We start from the raw sequence: 22,209 nt of genomic DNA, 5'->3' as shown, positions 1-22,209 counted from the left end.
AAGATTAAAATGTCACAGGCCCAGTATCATTTTAATGTTGTACACCCACACACCCATGCACAGTAACTTAAAGAGAAATACACAAAGCACAGGGCTTTTCTCCTGGCCATTATTCGTAATGCAAGCTTGGAGAATTACTATAAGATTTATTGTGCAGCGGTATATGTCTAATTTTCCATCTACCGCTGGGCGCTTCTGCTGGAGAGAGCTGACAGAGGCGTCTATTATACACGCCGCAGTTAAACTGGGGCTTTTACGCTCTCAGGAGGACAGCTAACAGGCAGCACACTGGTAAAAGACAAAAAAAGATTGATGAACAGAACAAAAGACACTTAAATGGTTTTCCAAAATGTTTGGAAATGGCTCCTGTTCCAGAACCTTTATTTATTTTGTATTTTTTTACTCCAGCAAACAGAAGTTTGAAGAAAGGAAAAGCAGATTTCCTCCCTGCTGAACCGTATACACCATGGATATGCATTTTATTTACAGCCCTGATATATCACTCACCATAACTGCAAATCGTTTTTTTGTGAATGGAAAGAGGGACTGTTTATGGCAGCAGAGAAATGACTGCATGTTTATATCAACTTGAAACAATGACAACTGTAGTGTATATCAGAAACGTCATCTCAAAATAAATATAAGACCACAGTGTTGTTAATTGTCTTGGAATCAAACACCTCTGAAAGGTTGTTGTTTCCTGAAACCTTGCCTAAAAATGACTCCATCTTGTTACCCTCGACCCTAGGCCTAGCAAGATGTTGATGAGCCATGGATGGCAGGGATCCAAGGAGATGAATGACCACACGTCGTCTGAGTTGATCGCTCCCTGCCTGACCTTTCCTCTGGCTCAGCTTGGCACATAAACCTGTCTGTGTCTGGCTGCAGGAGCACACACACTGGGCCTTGCCCTCTGAACGTCTACCTGGCGATAGTTCACAGGTCCTCTACACACCTTACCTGCATGCTCTCTCTGTCTCCCTAATGGTCTCTTCTCATTGGACCGGAGGGCTGGGATGCTGCAGGGTTTCAGAGACAAAAAGGTAATAAACATTTGTTTGTTTGTTTGAGTAACATATAATATTTTAGGCATGGGGTTGAGGATGTCTGAAAATGGACACCATACAATAATATAATCTCTACCATTAGTTAATGTGAACATCAGTTTGTGGCACTCACTCTAATGATAAACTATGACTTATGGGCCACCTTAGGTAAATAATTGTCCTTAAAAAATGCAATCCCACACTGCAGTAGAAAATAAAATGTTGAAAAGTACCAAGAGAAATCAATGTAGCATGGGAAATCAATGGACAATCAACGCACAACAACAACAAAATAGAGACTCGGATCTTAAAACAAAATGTCTCTTTAATTTGTAAGTGTCAACAGCAGTACAAAAGATGGGAGTGATGGTGAGACTTTGTCACACAATTTCTTACTCTTTTACGCAAAAGGAGGAAACTCTTGAGGTAAATGAGCTTAAACAGGCAGTTAAACAACCCATTCCTGCCTTGTTACATCAATGGATTGAGTACATATAGAAAGATGATGTTACATTACAATATGCCTGAATGCATCCTGTGGGGAACACAACCTAGATATTTGCACACATTACTAAGGTGCCTAGATACACCCAAATGTGTCAGTCATCTGGTGTATTTATTTGATATAGTGTATTAATACTACCAACACAGAGGAGACTGGTCTCCAATACATACCACTGTAGAATTATTTCACCTTAAGTTTACCTCACGTCAATACTGCACATGGAAACCAAAGACTTGCTGGTTTACATTTTGAAGCCAAGCGAAATAAAATATTTTAGTACCTTTTCCTTTTTTTAATTTAACAATAATATCCTCAGCAAGTAGCTGTCCTTTTGTACTGTATGAAGAAGAAAGTGAACACAAATGTGATGGCAACCTTTTTTTTTAAGTTCAATTAAAAACTTTACACTGGACTGTACAAGATATTATGATAAACTATTTACATTTTCAGAATTAAAACTTTTTTTCAAAGCAGCAACAGACACTATTTCATTTTCTCTAGTTACGCCCAAACAATACCTGCCATGGGCCTAGGTACCTGCCAAGAAAACTACGCAGAAAACTGTATCAGTCTGCCAGCGCTTTCAAAACAGCAACAGCCCCAGCGACAGAAGAGCCACACACAGTGTTGCTTGAGAGACAAAAAATAAATCTAGAAAGCAAAGTACCATTGACAACTGTATAAGTTGTCCCCAACAGCAAATGTTACACTCCTGAACAGCAGCTAGCATGTCAGTCCAGCATGTCAGTGAATTGTGCTAATTAAATTAACACAGAGAACATTCCCACCATATACATCACAAAGTTCAATGACAGAAAAAATAATTACAGTTATTAAGTTATTGAAACAGCATACAAGCTTAGTCTTCAGTTGTTGAATCTTGTTCGCATTTACATGGCTGAGAGACAGATGGATTAATAGAAAAGGTCATGACTACACTTTGCTGATGGCTGGATGGGCTACCTTTAAAAAGGTCAGCAACACATAGAAAAGGACAAAAAGAGTATAGGCCTAGAATACACACGAGTGGCTCTGCATTGTGCCACGTTAAAACTAATAAATATTTGCACACTCCCTTCAATTTCAGCTCCCCAAGAACTTGTGTAAAATTGCCAATGAATAAAATCCTCTTGGGTCATTCTAATTTTAAATGTAACAAATGCATGCGGATGTGCAATTAAAATGTAGCTATTCATTTATGCTACTATCAACCTCTCCGTTCAAATTTGACACATAACAGTATAACCACTGAGGGCTGTGAAAAACACAAAACACAAGTGATAAGGTATGTCGCTAGGATTGAGTCATGATTGCAAACGCAAGTTGTATAATAAAAACGGATACATCTTAACTGCTTGTTGTTCAGATGAATTTTAGCACTGTCCCTATGAAAGATACAGAATACTTTATTTGTACCAACTGTGCATGTAATTAGATAAAAATGAAGTTATTTATTTAAAAAAACGTTTGTCCTTAATGTTTGTCCAAGGCTAAGGAGTACAGCTTGGGTTTTGATTGGCTCCTTGAATTGTCTGAGGGAGGTCATTGAAACGCTAGCAAGAAGGGGCCTGTCTGTCTATCTCAGCTACAGCTCCGTCCTGTCAGTTTTAAGAACATGGTTCAACATACACTAATGTAAAAAAGGAAGAAAAAAATAACAGTCAAATACATAACTTATACTTCACTAAGTACTTATGAACAAAAATATAATTCTATTTCCTATGTTGTATTTACAATAAAATCTATAATGAAATGGTGAATTTACTGAAAAATGAAGCTCCAATTCATTAAACATCTTTTTTTCTCTCTCTGATTGTCCTTTCATTATGTTCTACTGACAATTTTAGAGCCACCAGTGGCTAATAAATACAATAAAATGTCTATACTCACTATATAGCTTCAAATACAATATACAACACAAAACATATGTGACCAATAAAATGCGTGTCTGAAATCCGGTGTTTCTCAGCTAACCAGTTACTATGCAAGCCTTCTGTCGAGTTTACTGCTCAGTCTCTCGCGCGCTGTCTCTCTCCCCTTGGTGGCCCTGGAGCTTAGACAAAGTATTCATTCACTACACATGTCTTTGCATAAATAAACAAAACAAGTAGACTGAAAAATTATTCAAATCTGGTAATTGTGAGAACGAGCCCACGAGTCCAAGTCGTCGTGACTTTTGTTCATTCAGGTTTTTTTCTGGTACAACAGCTTCACATTAGTCAGAATTGATAAAAATACAATTTATATCCAGTGCTTATAACACTTTGACTCCTTGCGAGATATAAGTTCTTCGTTTTTTTGTATTTTTTTTTGTTATACAAGCGCAGTCAAGTTTCAGTCCTATCAACAGTCCTTTTGTAACTACCAGCACACTGAATTGGTTAGGCATGGACATAGAAATATGTACAAATCACGTACAAATCAACCAATCAACCAGCAAACAGAAGTAACAGCTTAAAAACCTAGACATGTTGACCTGGAGGGAAATCCGTTTAGGTTTGTGTATGGGAGGAAATCCTAGAAAAAAGCATTGTACCTTAAAACAACAATAGCAACAAAGAAACCAACCAACCAAAAAAAGAAAAAGAAACTGAAATGGAAATGAATAATGAGGTGCTTAAAAACTTCTAAGACTTAAGATAAATGCTTTCAAACGTGGACACAACACAATAAAATCCAGCTCTGAATGGGTCGAGTAAAATTAAAAGTACTAAAGAGCCATCTGTATCAATTAGACCTGGGAGAGTAATGCAGTGACCAGCAGTAGGAGGGAGTCCTGGCCATGCAGACAGACAGCACTGGTGACCAGCCATTTAGATCATTTGAAACCTCTGGGCTTGGTCTGAAATGGACAGGTTCAAGGGCACGGGAGGAGAATAGCCGGGCTCATGCATTAATAATGCTGCATTTGAGATGATATCCACTCGTCAGTCATTTTAATAATCCCCCACAGCTTGATGTACTTGTTCCATCTGCTCGCCAGCGCCTAGTGGCTGGGCCAGGGTGGGAGACGGGGTGGAGGCCTCACTGTCTGTGCTTTGATGGAGAGCACAATAAGCTCTACGTGCCCCGTCCTTATTGTTCCCCCTCTCTCCTCTCCCCAGCCTAGCGCTGTCTGCCACTCTGAGCCAGATGGCACCCCCTGGGTGTGGGGGTTGCCATGGGCAGGGGTCGAGACAGGGCAGGGGCAGGGCAGAGAGGGAGGCACTTAGTCCTTCTGGCCTGTAGGAGGGCTGTATTATGGACAGTAGGGCCTTGACTGCTGGCCATCTCTAGCTGTTTCTCCATAGGTAACAACCTGGGATCTGTTCAGCTGGTAAAAAAAAAACATTCAAGAGGTAAAGGACTTTGAGTTTGTGACTGATTGTCACAAGATTAAGAGCTGACTGATTGTGCTATATGTCATATTCATTGTCTGTATATAAATAAAATACAGAAGTGCATTTTCAATTGCTCTAAAATACTTAAGTTTAACTTTATATAAAATAGGCAACTGGTCATTATAAAACAACACAAATTTTGTTCAATATAAAATATTAACTTAGTTGAAAAATGAAGTAGTAAGTGTTAATATCTAAGTGCATGAATGTAGAGAATCACCATCTCATATCTGGTGTGACTTATGAATGAAATACTGTTGTGTTTAATATGACTTGTTAGAATGTAATACTTTGTCTGTAACCCTCCTTTAATAAAAACACGATGTTATTCCCTCACACACTGCCTCTTCTCTTAAGACTGCTGCAGTAGTTAACTCTGCTTTAAGACCTTCTCGTGTCAATTTAAGATTTACAATGTTGAAAAAATACTTAAGATTTAACAAAAAAAATGTAAGACCAAAGACTTTAAAACTTGCCGCTCCAGTAGGGGCTAAAGTGTTCAACCGAATGTACTGTAGCTACACATTGTAAAACAGCAATTTGTGATTATAATGCCCCCAAAGCTGCCGTTCGCTGCCTTTCCAATCCCACAGATTGGATGCCTTTGGCCCCTTGGAATTCTGGCCTGATTACAATCACTCTGATTAAGAACTTGGTAAGACTGAGTTGAAGAATGAGCAGAGAGTGTGAGGGGAGTGTTACAGTGCTCTGTGTTAGACTGGGCTAGTGACATGAGCTGGAGAGGGACAGGGGGAGAAGGGCCTGTTGGTCACCGCATTGGTCTCCATGGAGAACAGCTGCCATTATGAACAACCACACCTGAAGCTATTGCATCACTTCCTGTTCCTGCCCTAGACACAGCACACTGTCTCCAGATTCCTGAGTGTTTCAATATAGAAGGTATATATAGAAACTGGATTTTGAAGCCGCACTAAGATATTAAGAGATTGTCTAAGACTCGAGTCTCTCCCTCGAGACTCAAACAAATTATTTAAGAGAAAAAAACCTTGAAATGTTTAGCACATCTGCACAAAATTGTACAGTATGTTAATAATACCAATAATAATTATTATAATAATAATACTAATACAATTAATAATAAGGGAGTCTGATTATGTCCCAGAATTGTGGAATTGTTCTGTTTGTTTGTTTTTAGTTAATATGAATTTCCAAATATTTTGCTTTCTAAATAGTTTCAAATAAATTCAGATTTAAAACATTCACAAGCTGTTGGCTGGCACAGCATACCTGAGTGAGAATATATAACTCCCATCAAAAACAGTAATGAAATCTATTAAAAGCATTTAACTGAAGAGAAAAAAATATGTATATCATAAGAAAAAAAGTAAGACTGTAAGAATTATGGATTCATATCAAATGTTACATTTCAAGTCCTGTCATCCAAAGTTGTATAGGCAATAACCTAATTGTGTAAATGTCAATGAAGAAAACACAAAAAATAAACAATGAGATAATAAAAAACAAAAAACTAAACGAACTAAACCAAACTGCTTCACACACTGTAAGAAACATTTAAGACCTTTAGCTGTTGATTCTGACGCAGCCACATATGCATGCAGGCTCCTAAATGATAAATCAACAGAACCAGTTCTTTTTTGTTCTGTATTTTTTTTGTTCTTCTGTTTCTCCTCCTTCAGTCAGTCTTCTGCCCTGGGGATGGTTCTCCAGTATGAATGTGTGTATGTCTCGGCTCAGGTGTTGAGAGGCCTCAGTTGGCGCTGACGATGGGCTCCAGTGTCTCAGTCTCACTGCTGTAGTCCGATTTGGGCTCCTCGTCAAAGTCCTCGTACATGTCCATCTCATCTACCCCTCCGTTGATGATGGGGTCGTTGGTTAACATGGCACTGGGCTCTATCTTCATGTTGTAGGTGCTCTGGATGACGGGAATGGCCGGCTCCGGGCTTGCTGAGGCGCTGGAGCACTCCGACGTCATGTGAGGGGAGGGTGTGGTTGTTGCCATGGTTATGGCCCCAGGGTAGACCACGCCGGCGCTGGTGCTGATGGGGATTTGCGGTTGTTGCCTGTAGGGAGAAAACGAAGGACAGTGAGAGAGACCATTAGATAAGTTTGTTCCTGTTTCATCATTATAATCCAGACTTCTCATAACAATATCAGTTCTGTGTTCTTTTTTAAATGGAAAAAGGCTTTACTTCAAATATGTATAAAGGAAAACAATTAGAATCACATGGGATGAGCAAATGGAAAGAATGCTGACAGTGTGTGTGCTGCTCGAGTCAACCCTAAAGACACCTCCACTTCAGCACTTAAACTGAGAGCTAGCTGGATTAACTGTTCTCCACAGAGGTGTGTTCTCAGCCAATGGTTCTGTGAAAATGATTTGGGAGAACAGTTGTCCAGACAGCACCGTTCTGAGTCGTTCTGAAACGGCACCCAGTTTATTGGTAACATAAAGCCGATTGGTGGTTAGTGCTCTCTCTCTCTCTCATCTGGTGTTTTAGCAGTGATTGATACTCCAGTGATCGTATAGCTTACGGGTGATGAGGGAACACCTGGAGAAGCCTTCTCCTTACTGACCACACGCAGTAAATTAGGAAGTTAAGCTCCAGACAGCTGCCCTCCAGCCCTCTGTAAATCTATACTTGTGCTTTATATCCTGTAATAATGTTGGCATCTCTTTCTCTGCTATCGCTGTGGGCTATTGTCTCAAATTGATAAATCACTACTATTAAAAAACACTTGACAGTAAAGTGGATGAGATAATGTGTTTGATTTGGGGTTTCATTAATGCTCCGCAAATCGGTTGGAAATTGCGTACGACGAACTATCGCCACCGTCATCACTACACGTGGAGAAAAAAAGAACACGTTTTTTTTGTTACGGAAAAGGGAAACTAGATAAAACGTTATTCATCTATTCTGAGGGCTGTATAACATACATGATTTAACGGGTTGATGAATTGGGTTGATTCGAAGGTCAGGGGCTTAGTGTGACAAGTTACCAGACACATTACAACCATCTTTAGTGTAAGCACAGTGAAGAGAGAGTCTGTTCTCAGGCAAAAAGCCAAATGATTTCAGAAGAGTCATTTAGCTGTGTGTCTACGTGTGTGTGTGTCGCGCCTGTGCTCTAAGCCTGGCGTTCTTCACTGTGCACCTACCCCACAGTGAAGAACTGCCTCATCTCTTGTCGTCGCGAGCGCATCATCTGCTTGTACTCGCCGATGCGGAGCTTCTTCCCGTCGATGATGCAGGTCCTCTTGGGCCGGGGCTTGTACTTGTAGTTGGGGTACTTCTCCAGGTGGATCTTACTGAGACGGGCCTGCTCCTCATAGAACGGCTGCTTCTCCTGGTTGGTCATAGACTTCCAGCGAGAGCCTGTAACACAGCACAGACACACAGATATCAGTAAAACATACACTTTGAATGTACATTTTCACTACAGAGGTGTAAAAAGGACTTTGGAATAATTACTTAATAAGCATCAATAGATATATCAATGCAAATAGGTGTTTCCATTGTGGATACAGTATATTATTTTGTGGTCTCTGTAGTAACCATGTAAACCCATAAAGCCAGTGGCTGGGCTGTGGGTGAGTTAACAGAAACTACACCAGGCCTGTAAATAGACTCTAGCTGATCTCTAGTGTGTCCTGCTCCTGCTCTTGCCTGGGTGACGCCATTTTTAAAGGCTGTGATCTATTGACTCTCAGTGCAGTGGGGACGAGACCCATTTAACCACTGTCATTTTTCATGGCAAACACTGACGGCAGTGACATGGCGGTAAATCCATCTGTAAGCCAGGGCTGATTGAGCCACTGTGGCGAATCAGACAACATGCCACCCTCCGCCTCCCTCCGCCTCACCCCCCACTCCCACTGGTACCGGGCTACAAATGTTTATGTCCACATAGACAGGTATTAACCATAGTGGGCTTCAGCTGGCAGCTGAGCATAAAAGTCATTGAGAGATTAAAACTGTTAAAGGTTTTAAGTTATACCCTGTATGAATCAAATGCGCAGTTAGAAAAAATTGACTTTTTTAAATGGAGAACAAATATTTTCGACATATCAATGAACGACTGTAGATTTCAGCTCTGGACCGCCAGACCGCTGGGTCTTCCGTCACGAACAGTAACGTGTTTCATTCTGTCCGCCAGGCAATTTGCCTCCACAGTGTTCCACTGTTTCATGAATGGCGTTCTGTTTCTTCTTGTTGTTAACATAGTGGTTTAAACACTACACGTTTATCACTATTGCCAACAGCCAAACAGCCTAGTGTTTATACCCAGCTGAGGGGAGATTTGTGGGAGAGAGGAGAGCGAGGGGGGTGGGGGCTATTGAGGAGGAGTATACTACACCAGGCTTTCAAAAGGGAAGCCGCTTTTGGGCACTTGCTATTGTTTCACCTCATTGTGCTTAATAGGGAACATTTAATTTTAACGAAGGCCTACAACATCATTTAATAGTAAACTCATTATATCATGTGTATAAGGACTGTTTTTTCAGTGTCTGTGGGAGAGACAAAATTCTCATTGACAACCCTATGAACGCTAGTTTCAACAAACCTATAAAAATATATATTTTCATGCCAGTTTCCTGACTTTCTGACCAAATCCGATCCTGTTCCTTCCAACTTGGTCTGAATTTTTTTTAAACATAATCTAACACAGGAAGGCTAACAGACTGTAACAGACTCTGTAATGGCTGGAAGAGAGAGAGAGAAAGAAGAAATGCTTACCAAGGATCTTGCTGATGTTGGAGTTGTGCATGTCTGGGAAGGCTTGGAGGATCTTGCGGCGCTCATCTTTGGCCCACACCATGAAGGCGTTCATGGGTCTCTTGATGTGGGGCTCGTTGCTGTTCCTCCCCCGGGCTTCCCTGTAGACCCGTGCCTCGGCTGTGCTGGCGCCTCCTGTAGGCCAACAATAATACTGTTGTGGTTTATCTGCTCCGGTACCAGAGCCATTCAGAGCTTTCCACCCTGGAAACACCAGAGTAGGAACAAGAAGGAGAAGAGAGAGCGAGGCGAGCAATTAATCGACTGCTACGAGCCACGTTCAACCCCCATACCCAATGGGCTGTCATCACTACTACTGAGACTGAGACTGAGACTGGGACTGGGACTGAGACTGGGGCTGAGACTGGGATCAAACTAGACCAGGGGTAGGGTTGGTGCTGGAGCTGGACAGACCAGACCAGGGGTAGGGTAGGGTTGGTGCTGGAGCTGGACAGACCAGACCAGGGATAGGGTTGGTGCTGGAGCTGGAGATGGACTGAGACCAGACCAGGGGTAGGGTTGGTGCTGGAGCTGGACAGACCAGACCAGACCAGGGGTAGGGTAGGGTTGGTGCTGGAGATGGACTGAGACCAGACCAGGGGTAGGGTTGGTGCTGGGGCTGGACTGAGACTAGACCAGGGGTAGGATTGGTGCTGGGGAGGGACTGAGACCAGACCAGGGGTAGGGTTGGTGCTGGAGCTGGACTGAGACCAGACCAGGGGTAGGATTGGTGCTGGGCTGGACTGAGACCAGACCAGGGGTAGGGTTGGTGCTGGGGATGGACTGAGACTAGACCAGGGGTAGGGTAGGGTTGGTGCTGGAGCTGGACTGAGACCAGACCAGGGGTAGGATTGGTTCTGGGGCTGGACTGAGACCAGACCAGGGGTAGGGTTGGTGCTGGGGATGAACTGAGACCAGACCAGGGGTAGGATTGGTGCTGGGGAGGGACTGAGACCAGACCAGGGGTAGGGTAAGGTTGGTACTGGAGCTGGACTGAGACCAGACCAGGGGTAGGGTAGGGTTGGTGCTGGAGATGGACTGAGACCAGACCAGGGGTAGGGTTGGTGCTGGAGCTGGACTGAGACCAGACCAGGGGTAGGATAGGGTTGGTGCTGGAGATAGACTAAGACCAGACCAGGGGTAGGGTAGGGTTGGTGCTGGGGATGGACTGAGACCAGACCAGGGGTAGGGTAGGGTTGGTGCTGGGGCTGGACTGAGACCAGACCAGGGGTAGGGTTGGGTTGGGTTGGTGCTGGACTGAGACCAGACCAGGGGTTGGGTTGGGTTGGTGCTGGACTGAGACCAGACCAGGGGTAGGGTTGGGTTGGGTTGGTGCTAGACTGAGACCAGACCAGGGGTTGGGTTGGGTTGGTGCTGGACTGAGACCAGACCAGGGGTAGGGTAGGATTGGTGCTGGAGCTGGACTAAGACAAGACCAGGGGTAGGTTTGGTGCTACACTACAAGGTGAAGGAAATTGAGTTCTCAAGGTTCCTTTCCACTGGACCAGACTGGCTCTGACGACTGGATTTGACGAGCATGTTTTGAATGTAGAACAAGTGGACATTGTGAGAGCAGGGGAGCCACCCTACGGATCAACACATATATCCAAACCCAAGAGAAGAGAACCATGACTTAGCTGCCTGTTAAATATTTTGTCTGGGGCTCGACAAGCATTCACACTTCTATATTCAGCCCCATACGTTCCAAACTGAAGTTCCAGAAGTTTCTTTAAAACAAGCAAGAATGCCAACTTAAATAACAAATATGGTGTGTGAGGCTGTGCTTCTAAGAAAAATACAATCAAGGAGGGAAGAGACTCTGCCAAGTGCTTAATATAACATTCTTCTTCTTAAGCCCATTCTAACTAGCACATACACATACCCCCCCCGCACACCCATTTAGTGTGCGATGAGAGAGCATACCGACACACACAGAACTCCTCAGTAAAGTGCTGTTTCTCAATCAGGCCATTCACAATCAGCATGTGAGAAGAGTTTCTCTCTCTCTCCGTATTAAACTGTACATCAGCCTGATAATGATTTCTGCTTGCATGCGCATTTGCTTCCTTTTATATGTAAGATGTGAAAGAATTAAATAAAAGCTGTATGAATATTTAAACAAACAAAAACATGTTGATAAACAAGGCTTGAAAAATAAGACAAAAAAAGCTTTCCATATGCTACCATCCATCTTTAATGATCCAAAATCTGGAAAGGAAAGCTTAGGATGACTCATGCATATTTCATCATCCACATGTGAAGTGTTCTCATTAGGATCTTCTACTAGCCCTCCATCTTGGCACACGTTACCTGCACTTTGATTTCTAGTATTATTTCAGTTGATAAACAAAATCAAACTGTTAATGAGTAATGGAGGGTAGCGCTACTCTGTGATGAATTCACTATCCACAGACTCATTCACTGGCTCTATTCAGCACAGTGCAGAGATAAGCCCTAAAGTAAGACATGGCGGGAAGAGGACTGGCTCAACTTTAGATAGAGCTTTAACTATCTATAGGAGACTGTTTAAGGAAACAGCAGGTGAGAGACAACACGCACGGACGCACACACACACACACACACACACACACACACGTCCCGCTGGGCTTGGGGTGGACAGCCATATCCAGACTGATAAGGGGATGGAGGTCCTGTGGTGGTAGGCCTGATCTCTAAGAGCGAGGCCTGGGACTCGGCTGAGGCTTGGCTGGGACTCAGGGGCGACTCCAGCTGAGGTCCGGCCGTCCAGCAGGAGGCCCTATTCTCCCAGGCCCCCACTGGGCTGTGCCTCCATATAGGGCCTCCAAATCCATTTACACCAGCTCATGTTTAACAGTCATACCGACACATTTATGATCCAGAAAGGCTTCCCTTTATCTGGAAGGCCAGAGCAATTTGCCTCTTCACACCATCACGGTACGTCAGCCAGAGCCCTGGGGACTCAGCTCTTGTCATTTAGCCTCCGCCAGGCAACAGTCTCAGAGCCACAGTCATATCAGGCATCTGACGGTCATACGGCTGTCATCTGCCTGCTCTGCACTGTGCATGGATGGATATAGCTACCTCTCTGGCTCAGACTGGCCTGCACCATACTGTTCATATGATCATCCTCCTTCAGAGCCCTGGGGAGAGACCCCGGTCAACAAGCTCTTCTAGAGCCCAGCCTTTCTTCTCCAACTTGATGTAAAAATCCTGTTTCTCAACAGACATACACACAAGACAAAAAATCCTCTCACACCTTTTATCTCTCCTTAAAGGAATACTTCAGGATTTTGGCAATGCTCCTTATCTTCTTCCCCAGAGTCAACTTATGGATGCCCTTTTTATGTCTCTGGGTGCAATTTGAAGAAAGTTGCTAACTAGCTCTAGCACAATTGCTAACGTAATGACTGGATGTCTATGGGTATCTGCTAGCTAACGCTAATTAGCATTGACTCGCTAAACTACCTCTAACTTCCTTCATACTGAACACAGAGACATACAAATGGTATCCACTAGTCCATCTGACTCTGGGGAAGTAGATAAAAGGCCTCACTGTCAAAATCCCGAAGTATCCCCATTAACACACACATACCTGTACACGTGCCTGGTTGAGAAAAACCTATATGTCTTTACCTCCCTGCTTTACGCCGTCAGGATTCAGGAAATAATACACTACCTCTGCTGCCACCGTCCCCACAGTACATTCATTTCATTTAGCACGCACTCACTGTGCAGGATGAATTGATTTCACTTTGTTTGGTTTTGACAGCCATGTTTATTGTGCAATGAAATGTGGTGTGGCGTGGGGCTGACAGTATCCATCAACGTAGGCCAATCTGCTGACTGCCAGGCCAGATGAAGGTATTCATTAGGGCAGGAGCGCAGCGCTCACTCAGACACGACAGCCAGTGTCTGCGCCCCGGGATCGCTCGCTCTAATTTACGAAGCCCCCCGTGCCATTACTCTGCCACTGACACTGATTCAGCAATTTATATACTGGCATGCATGCATACGGGCAGAGGTGAGCCTCTTACAAGGAGGGGGACACAACACGGCCCGCCACCCTGACACCAGCGCCAGGAAACAAACCACTTGAATCAGTTCATTAGAGATGAGGCCCGTGAAGCCCTGGGTTCTGGTTCGTCAGGCGGAAGACGAGGAGGAGAACTTCTTCTCCAGTTCGTATCTGCACCAGCAGGCCATGAAAGGGAAATCTATGGCTCCTCTAAACAGTATTATAACATCCTGGTGGCTTTGTGTGAGTGTGGAACGGAGTGTTGACAAGCTAAGCAGACCCAGATTCAGAACCAGACTCAGGGCTGAGGGCTCTGTCTGTCAGTGTTGGGACTTGGAGCTGGGAGCAGAAATGAGCCTGACCCTGGGCTAGAAGGTGGTTGCTAAGAGCCGCGGGACAGAGGACCACGTCCGTCCCTGCCACAGTGCTTGTGTATGGTCACATGGGTGGTCCCTGCCCCCCTCTCATTGGCCCTGCAGGGTAATCATGATGTGTCCTAATCAGAAGCAGCAGCAGCCACTGAGGGAGCTGGCAGCAGCAGCAGGGCCTATAGCTCACCAAGCATCACCCCACAAGGGTAACACGCAATTTACAACAATGCTGTTTTCTCTCTTCAATAAAACACCCAACACTGTTCTGACATTTACAAACAAGCATTAATAGATTTTTTGGGGAGGAGCGGCACGTTGGGGAAGCAGTTAGTTAGGTGTGTGATTGTATAAATAAATACAGATGTTTAGCAGTGACAGGGCAGCCCCCAGGGTTGGGGCTGGGGAGGGGGCGAACGGGGAGGGCTGCCTAATCGAATTTATTGTGATTCATGAGGCCTGCAGCTCAATGTGACGGAGCGATATGAGAATCTGCTTTTAATTTGTTTCTCCCACAGACACTGAGATGAGCAGCGTGAATTACAGAGAGAGACAGAGGGGGAGAGAGAGAGAGAGAGAGGGATAGAGAGAGAGAGAGCGAGAGAGAGAGGGCGGGTAAGGCAAGAGAGAGAGACAGTGAGAGAGTGCGAGAGAGAGAAGGAGAGGGGGATAGAGAGAGAGAAAGAGAAGGAGAGAGAGAGAGAGGGGCAGGGAGAGAGAGAGAGAAGGAGAGGGGGATAGAGAGAGAGGGGGGGTAGGGAGCGAGAGAGAAGGTGAGGGGATAGGAGAGAGAGAGAGAGAGAGAGAGAGAGAGAGAGAGAGAGAGAGAGAGAGAGAGAGAGAGAGAGAGCAGGGGAGAAGGAGAGAGGGGAAGAGCGAAAGAGGGAAACGAGAAAGAAGTCCGAGATGGAGGCAAAATGAAGAAGAGAGAGGGAAAGAAAGGAGAAAAAACAGAGAGAGTGTAGTGAAGCCCAGCAGCCTACGACACCTGTGTGCTGCAGGTTCAGACTGGACCCTGTGCCGAGCAGAGACAGAGGGCTGTGCTGCCCCTCTCTCCCTCTTCCCCTCGGCTTTGTTCTGAGGGTAACACCGACTGTCACCCCGGAATCTGCTCAGGAGGATCTGCCTCAGTGAGCAGGCAACAATCACTCCGACCTGCCAAGCCCTCCCTGCTCCACGCCCAGTGGGATCAAATCAAACACCTCTCACTAAAGGTATTTACTGCTGACAATAGGGCCTCTCCCTCCAAGGGAGGGGATCAGCCCACATGCAGTGTATGGACAGATATGCACATGCAGTGTATGGACAGATATGACACATGCAGTGTATGGACAGATATGACACATGCAGTATATGGACAGATATGACACATGCAGTGTATGGACAGATATGACACATGCAGTGTATGGACAGATATGACACATGCAGTATATGGACAGATATGACACATGCAGTGTATGGACAGATATGACACATGCAGTGTATGGACAGATATGACACATGCAGTGTATGGACAGATATGACACATGCAGTGTATGGACAGATATGACACATGCAGTGTATGGACAGATATGACACATTCAGTGTATGGACAGATATGACACATGCAGTGTATGGACAGATATGACACATGCAGTGTATGGACAGATATGACATATGCAGTGTATGGACAGATATGACACATGCAGTGTATGGACAGATATGACACATGCAGTGTATGGACAGATATGACACATGCAGTATATGGACAGATATGACACATGCAGTGTATGGACAGATATGACACATGCAGTGTATGGACAGATATGACACATGCAGTGTATGGACAGATATGACACATGCAGTGCTCAGTGCCTCTATTCAAGCCGTGGTTCATAGTCCGCTAATTAAACAATTACATGCCAGTTGGATGCTTTGAATTCTTCCATTTCTCTGTGTGTGTAAAGGAAAAGCTGACATGTTAGCACTTGCATGCTACAGAATAGCTCTTACTTTTGTCTCCTCCATCTCCTCTCGCATGCCATCAGCCTTAAAGTGGGGCAAGGTGCATTCCTGTTCACATCTCACTATTCCAGAATGAATCAATAAAACCTGGGCAACCTGGGCTGACATGCAAAACCAACTCCCCATCCTAACAGACTATGGGAATGACACACACAGGCACACAGGCACAGGCACACTAATCTCCAAGGATAGGCCTATATGAACAAAACAGAACTATTGGAAATCAAACGTGAACTGTATAAAGGGAATTGTCTGAATTGTCTGAATCAAGTAAATGTTTGCAAATGTAATGTTTTATCCTTTCATCAAAAACCATTTGAATTCATTGTGTTGGGAATCAACCAACTTCACAAAGGGACACTCTAATTGATCTAATACATTACAGTTATAACTGATATGGTCTTATGTCTAAACCACCTAGTTTGAACTCGAACAAATAGCCTCTTATGGGAACATTCAGGGCAATAAAAGTCAGCCTATAATTCACATGAACCTCTGGTTAGGAAGGGAAACAACAACATGAACCTCTGGTTAGGAAGGAAACAACAACATGAACCTCTGGTTAGGAAGGAAAACAACAACATGAACCTCTGGTTAGGAAGGAAAACAACAACATGAACCTCTGGTTAGGAAGGAAAACAACAACATGAACCTCTGGTTAGGAAGGAAAACAACAACATGAACCTCTGGTTAGGAAGGAAAACAACAACATGAACCTCTGGTTAGGAAGGAAAACAACAACATGAACCTCTGGTTAGGAAGGGAAACAACATGAACCTCTGGTTAGGAAGGAAAACAACAACATGAACCTCTGGTTAGGAAGGAAAACAACAACATGAACCTCTGGTTAGGAAGGAAAACAACAACATGAACCTCTGGTTAGGAAGGAAAACAACAACATGAACCTCTGGTTAGGAAGGAAAACAACAACATGAACCTCTGGTTAGGAAGGAAAACAACAACATGAACCTCTGGTTAGGAAGGAAAACAACAACATGAACCTCTGGTTAGGAAGGAAAACAACAACATGAACCTCTGGTTAGGAAGGAAAACAACAACATGAACCTCTGGTTAGGAAGGAAAACAACAACATGAACCTCTGGTTAGGAAGGAAAACAACAACATGAACCTCTGGTTAGGAAGGAAAACAACAACATGAACCTCTGGTTAGGAAGGGAAACAACAACATGAACCTCTGGTTAGGAAGGAAAACAACAACATGAACCTCTGGTTAGGAAGGAAAACAACAACATGAACCTCTGGTTAGGAAGGAAAACAACATGAACCTCTGGTTAGGAAGGGAAACAACAACATGAACCTCTGGTTAGGAAGGAAAACAACAACATGAACCTCTGGTTAGGAAGGAAAAAACAACATGAACCTCTGGTTAGGAAGGAAAACAACAACATGAACCTCTGGTTAGGAAGGAAAACAACAACATGAACCTCTGGTTAGGAAGGAAAACAACAACATGAACCTCTGGTTAGGAAGGAAAACAACAACATGAACCTCTGGTTAGGAAGGAAAACAACAACATGAACCTCTGGTTAGGAAGGAAAACAACAACATGAACCTCTCAAAACAATCATCTGATAATAAACTGAACAACAGCTCTGAGCTACCAAGACAAATAAACACAACATCACTGTCTGTTACTGTACAACAAAAGTACAGCACTACTGCCCCTCCTACCCCATAAGAAGTCTATTAGCCTATTTCTACTTAGCCAAGCTGCCTTGCTTATTTCTCCTTGGCTGATATTGTGCTGTACGTTCAGATTAACTCTGTTACCTGCCTCCCTACATCTTTCAACGCCTCCTTTGTTCTCCCAGGACCCTCTCTGGCGGAGGCGCTTTAGACAAACACACAACCCGCGTGCCATTCTACTTCTACCAAGCCATATGTGAATGAACAAAGAGGCTGGGTTGAGGCCTTTTGTGGTATTTGTTCATGTTTTTCATCTGAGCTTAAAAAGACCTAATGACTTTGCGGTGAGCTGATGCATGTGGCTCGTGGCTTTCCAAAATGAAGGAAATTCTATCTATTCCCATACCACGCCACTATTTTCCAATGGCCCTCGTTAGAACTTTGGCAGCTGTTAATTTGGTTGCTGCATGCTTTGCAAATATTAGTTTAAGCAACCTAAAGCTTTCTGTGAACTGCAGCGAGGCCTGCTGTACAGTGGTCTGCTGAATAACACTGTTTCTCCTCTGCAGGGAGATTGACCCCTGCCCTGACAGACCTACAGTCACTAGGTAGCTTCTACAGCCTGTTCAGGTATATTCAGACACTACCAGTAGTTTTCCTCATGTTGGGGTGCAGAAAGGTGTCTGCAGTACACTCTGTGCTGCTGTGGAATACCGTGTTGCAGGATAAAAAGTCCCTGCTTTAAAATAATGAATCATATTTACATGTAGTACCTGACTCTCCCTCAAGAAATTACTTAAGGGTAAGCGGTTGAAAATGCTGTTGACAGCTATGATTATTTGAAAATGGCAAATAATTAAAGTAAATAATGATAATAATCTTATTATAATTGTTATATCCTATCCATTCTCATAGTAAACATGTATTTTCTTAGATTTGCTCAACATAATGCCTCCAAACAAGAACCTCAAAAGTTAACACAGATCTTGTTCTCCAAAGTAAACAGATTGTAGTTGTAAAAAGGGGCTTTAATGTGGTGGGCATCATGTTAAAACCCTGTTCACATCATTCATCTGGTGGTGCTGTTGAAACAGACAGATATATTTGTGGAGATAGATGAAATGGTGACTGTGTTGGTGAGCTATGTGCATGTCTCTGGCTTCTAGCCACCACTCTCTCTCTCCCCCTGGGAAGAGGACCTCCGTGGGCCCTGCCTCTCCTCTCCTCCCTGCCTCCTCCTAATCCACAGCCCGCTGGGAACTCACTTCCCAGAGGCGTCTGGCGCTGGCCTTTCCCTCGGCCCTGCACAGGACATAAAAGGACACAATTGATCCCTGACGACAGGGGCTGGTGCGCGCCTTGCTCCTGTCCTGACTCCACAGTAGCCACAGAAGAAAGGTTCCCACTGGGGTAACTGGGAGAGGCTGAGGACCTAGAGAACATCTGCCCTGAGGGCCAGAGGGGTGGGACAGAGTCAGCTGCGGAGACGACGTGGGAACTATCCCTCTATGGCCACTAACTGCACCTCTAATCCTGAATTTATGGGTGTGATGTGAAAGCAGACATGACAAGTAATTTATGTTTCAGTTCTTTGACTTTGTCAACAAGCAGGTTTATGTGAGGTAGACCATACAATTTGTGAAATGTTGTGTGTTGTAATTATTTTGTTGTGAATGTTGGGAAATGGGGAAATTTGTGAGAAATGTTTTAAAATGGCTTTTAGAAGGGATCTAATGAGGCGAGTGCTCTTGTATTGTCCTGAGAAATATCTCTCCCACCATCTTGAGAATGTTTCAGCTATTAAAGGTGAGCCTGATTCATTTTCCCTCTGCTCGGGGCTCTGAAGTGCCATGGAAACTGACACAAATATTTACGTCAGACAAACATTGGCGCATCGAGGCATTCCTCGCCACTGTTTACGCTCCAGGCCCACAAAGGGAGATGACGCTTTGTCACACGGGTGCTACACGAATTTACACCTCTGTGCCCAGGATCTCAAACAAGTGCAGCGGCAGCCGGGGCCAGGCCTGGAGAAGGGCCAGCTTTGTCCTCAGGCACCCTGTCCTCCCCTCACCTACCTGTGAAAACCAGGGAGCGGTGGGCGCCTTCAAAAACCACTATCCCCCCAACCCAGCTCCCCCTGGTCTACTGCTCTGGCAGCCCTCACCTCTCTCTGGTCCACTATAGGAACACACTGTGCACTGGGGGGGAATCCAGGCAGCAGTCTGAAGAATTCACTGTTACATAGAACTGACTGGATGGCTTTTCAGCATGGGAAAACTATAGGAGAGAAGTGTGTACTTACCATCCAGATCCTCTGGCCTGGTGAGGTCGATGACTCTGTGGCCAATTTTGCCATCCTCGCCCAGTTTGCTAAGATGGTGGCCAAGGCTCTCAAAATGTGCCCGCTCCTACAGTACACAGAAACAGAGAGGAAAGAGAGAGAGAGACAATGAGGAACCTGAACAAACGGCTGCATATACAGTACATCTCTTTCCATATCAAGAGAATAGCTGATCAGTAGAATAACTGAATGAGTCATTTCTGAAACACGTTAGTTCTTTGAAATAACTGCTAGCTCTATTGTAGAGCCACTCCTTTGACATGATGGAAGTGGATTGAGCTTGCCTTTATCATCCCTGCCTGCATTCAGCAGATGCTATAATGTATGACAGGAGGGAGGGAGGTAGAGACAGTAGGAGCCAGGGGTGCTGTAAATAGAGTTACAGAGGAATACTTTGTGATCCCCAGCACACAATAGGGACTGGGGCCCTCTCTTTGCAGCGCTCAGGTTTTCCCTCTGTAATCTTTGCTGTCTGTCTGTCTGTCTGTCTGTCTGTCTGTCTGTCTGTCTGTCTGTCTGTCTGTCTGTCTGTCTGTCTGTCTGTCTGTCTGTCTGTCTGTCTGTCTGTCTGTCTGTCTGTCTGTCTGTCTGTCTGTCTGTCTGTCTGTCTGTCTGTCTGTCTGTCTGTCTGTCTGCAGCTAGCGCCCAGAGCTCAGCAGCCATCACGTATTCAGGGCTCATGCTTTATAGAACACACCGTGTTCTCCCTTTTGTCATGTTGCTTTAAGCTTAGATTAAACTTGGCATCATGTTGTACTTGACGCACAATGAAACCCGTTCATTCCGTTCGCCTGTGACAATATTAAATGTCATGTCCGTGTGCATTTACAGAATAAAATAACAGCTTTCGGGGCCCTCTGAATAGTTGCTGCACATTACACTTAATGTATTATGCAGGGGGAGAGTGCCGACTGCTGCTCGCTCCATTGTTAAATGACCTAGTTCGGCAGTGAATGCGCAGGGCATTAGCACAGGGCTGTCTTCCTCTCTAAAGACTCAAGTAGGAGATGGACACTTTGACTCGGCATGACACAAATAATCTCTCCCCCTCGGATTCGCCTGGAAGACACTAAAAGCAGGCATGTTGCCAGGGTTCAGCTGCGAGCGTTTGTTTTACTCCCAGGGTGAGCATTCTACCTCTGCCAAAGGTGCACTATGTGTACCCCTCCTCTTCCTGTGTCTTTTCTGAGGTTGCCTATCACACGCAGTTTGAACAGACACTCAGGTGGGCTCCCTATACAATGCTAACAGCTCCCCTGCCACACACACAGACACCGACACCAACACACACATGAATCTTTCACTGTTCTCTGGGCTTTCAATCTTTTGTTCGTGTTCTTGTTTTTCCACCCACATGGGAGCTTGTATACCTCTCTCCTATCAGAGAAAATATAATGTACCGTTACACTTCAGTCACTGGAGGTTAATACAGAACATCACCTGCAATACAATACGGTTTGATTTAATTTAATAGAATAGAATCCTGATCAAAAGCATTACTTCCAGAAAAAAACAGACTGTTGTTCATTCATTTCTCAGAGAGAAAAAAAATCCATTGTCAAATTACTGAAATGTTTTTCCTCTTTCAACTTCCTTTGATTGGCTAATAAGACCTGAAAAGGATGACAAGAAGACACATTGAGACATTTGAATTCCACCAAGTCTTCTCCATCATCCTGAGGCATTTCATTTATTCAAGAACTATTCCTCAAAAGAGAGTATGTCTCTGTGTGTGTGTGTGTCTCTGTGTGTGTGTGTCTCTGTGTGTGTCTCTGTGTGTGTGTGTCTCTGTGTGTGTGTGTGTCTCTGTGTGTGTGTGTGTGTGTGTGTGTGTCTCTGTGTGTGTGTGTCTCTGTGTGTGTGTGTGTCTCTCTGTGTGTGTGTGTCTCTGTGTGTGTGTGTCTCTCTGTGTGTGTGTCTCTGTGTGTGTGTGTCTCTCTGTGTGTGTGTGTGTCTCTGTGTGTGTGTCTCTGTGTGTGTGTGTGTGTCTCTCTGTGTGTGTCTCTGTGTGTGTGTCTCTCTGTGTGTGTCTCTGTGTGTGTGTGTGTCTCTGTGTGTGAAAGACAGTGAGAGTGCTGCAATTTACCATCACGCTTCAAGGAGCCATCATTATGTATCAACATCTGAGTGATTCTGATCTACAATTAACCACCACCTGCTT

At 44.4% G+C, this 22,209-nt stretch overlaps 1 protein-coding gene across 24 annotated transcripts in view; it reads right to left on the bottom strand.

The window, feature by feature from the left end:
* Positions 1-1,353: 1,353 nt before the first annotated feature.
* LOC106587529 (SRY-box transcription factor 6) overlaps positions 1,354-22,209 on the bottom strand; it is a 197,063-nt gene continuing 176,207 nt past the window's right edge. For 19 of the 24 annotated variants that reach the window (XM_045689257.1, XM_045689266.1, XM_045689258.1 and 16 more), the window contains 4 exons: positions 20,010-20,115; positions 9,650-9,892; positions 8,071-8,287; positions 1,354-6,973 (listed from right to left, as the gene is read on the bottom strand). In XM_045689257.1, the coding sequence (XP_045545213.1) occupies positions 6,661-6,973; positions 8,071-8,287; positions 9,650-9,892; positions 20,010-20,115 (879 nt within the window). In that variant the 3' untranslated portion in view covers positions 1,354-6,660. The remainder of the gene's footprint in view (positions 6,974-8,070; positions 8,288-9,649; positions 9,893-20,009; positions 20,116-22,209) is intronic. The other 5 variants (XM_045689262.1, XM_045689263.1, XM_045689269.1 and 2 more) reach the window with 2 other exon arrangements.

This window comes from Salmo salar, chromosome ssa11 (assembly GCF_905237065.1).
Source record: "Salmo salar chromosome ssa11, Ssal_v3.1, whole genome shotgun sequence".
Taxonomy (NCBI): Eukaryota; Metazoa; Chordata; class Actinopteri; order Salmoniformes; family Salmonidae; genus Salmo; species Salmo salar.
This window is presented reverse-complemented; position numbering and strand designations above follow the sequence as displayed.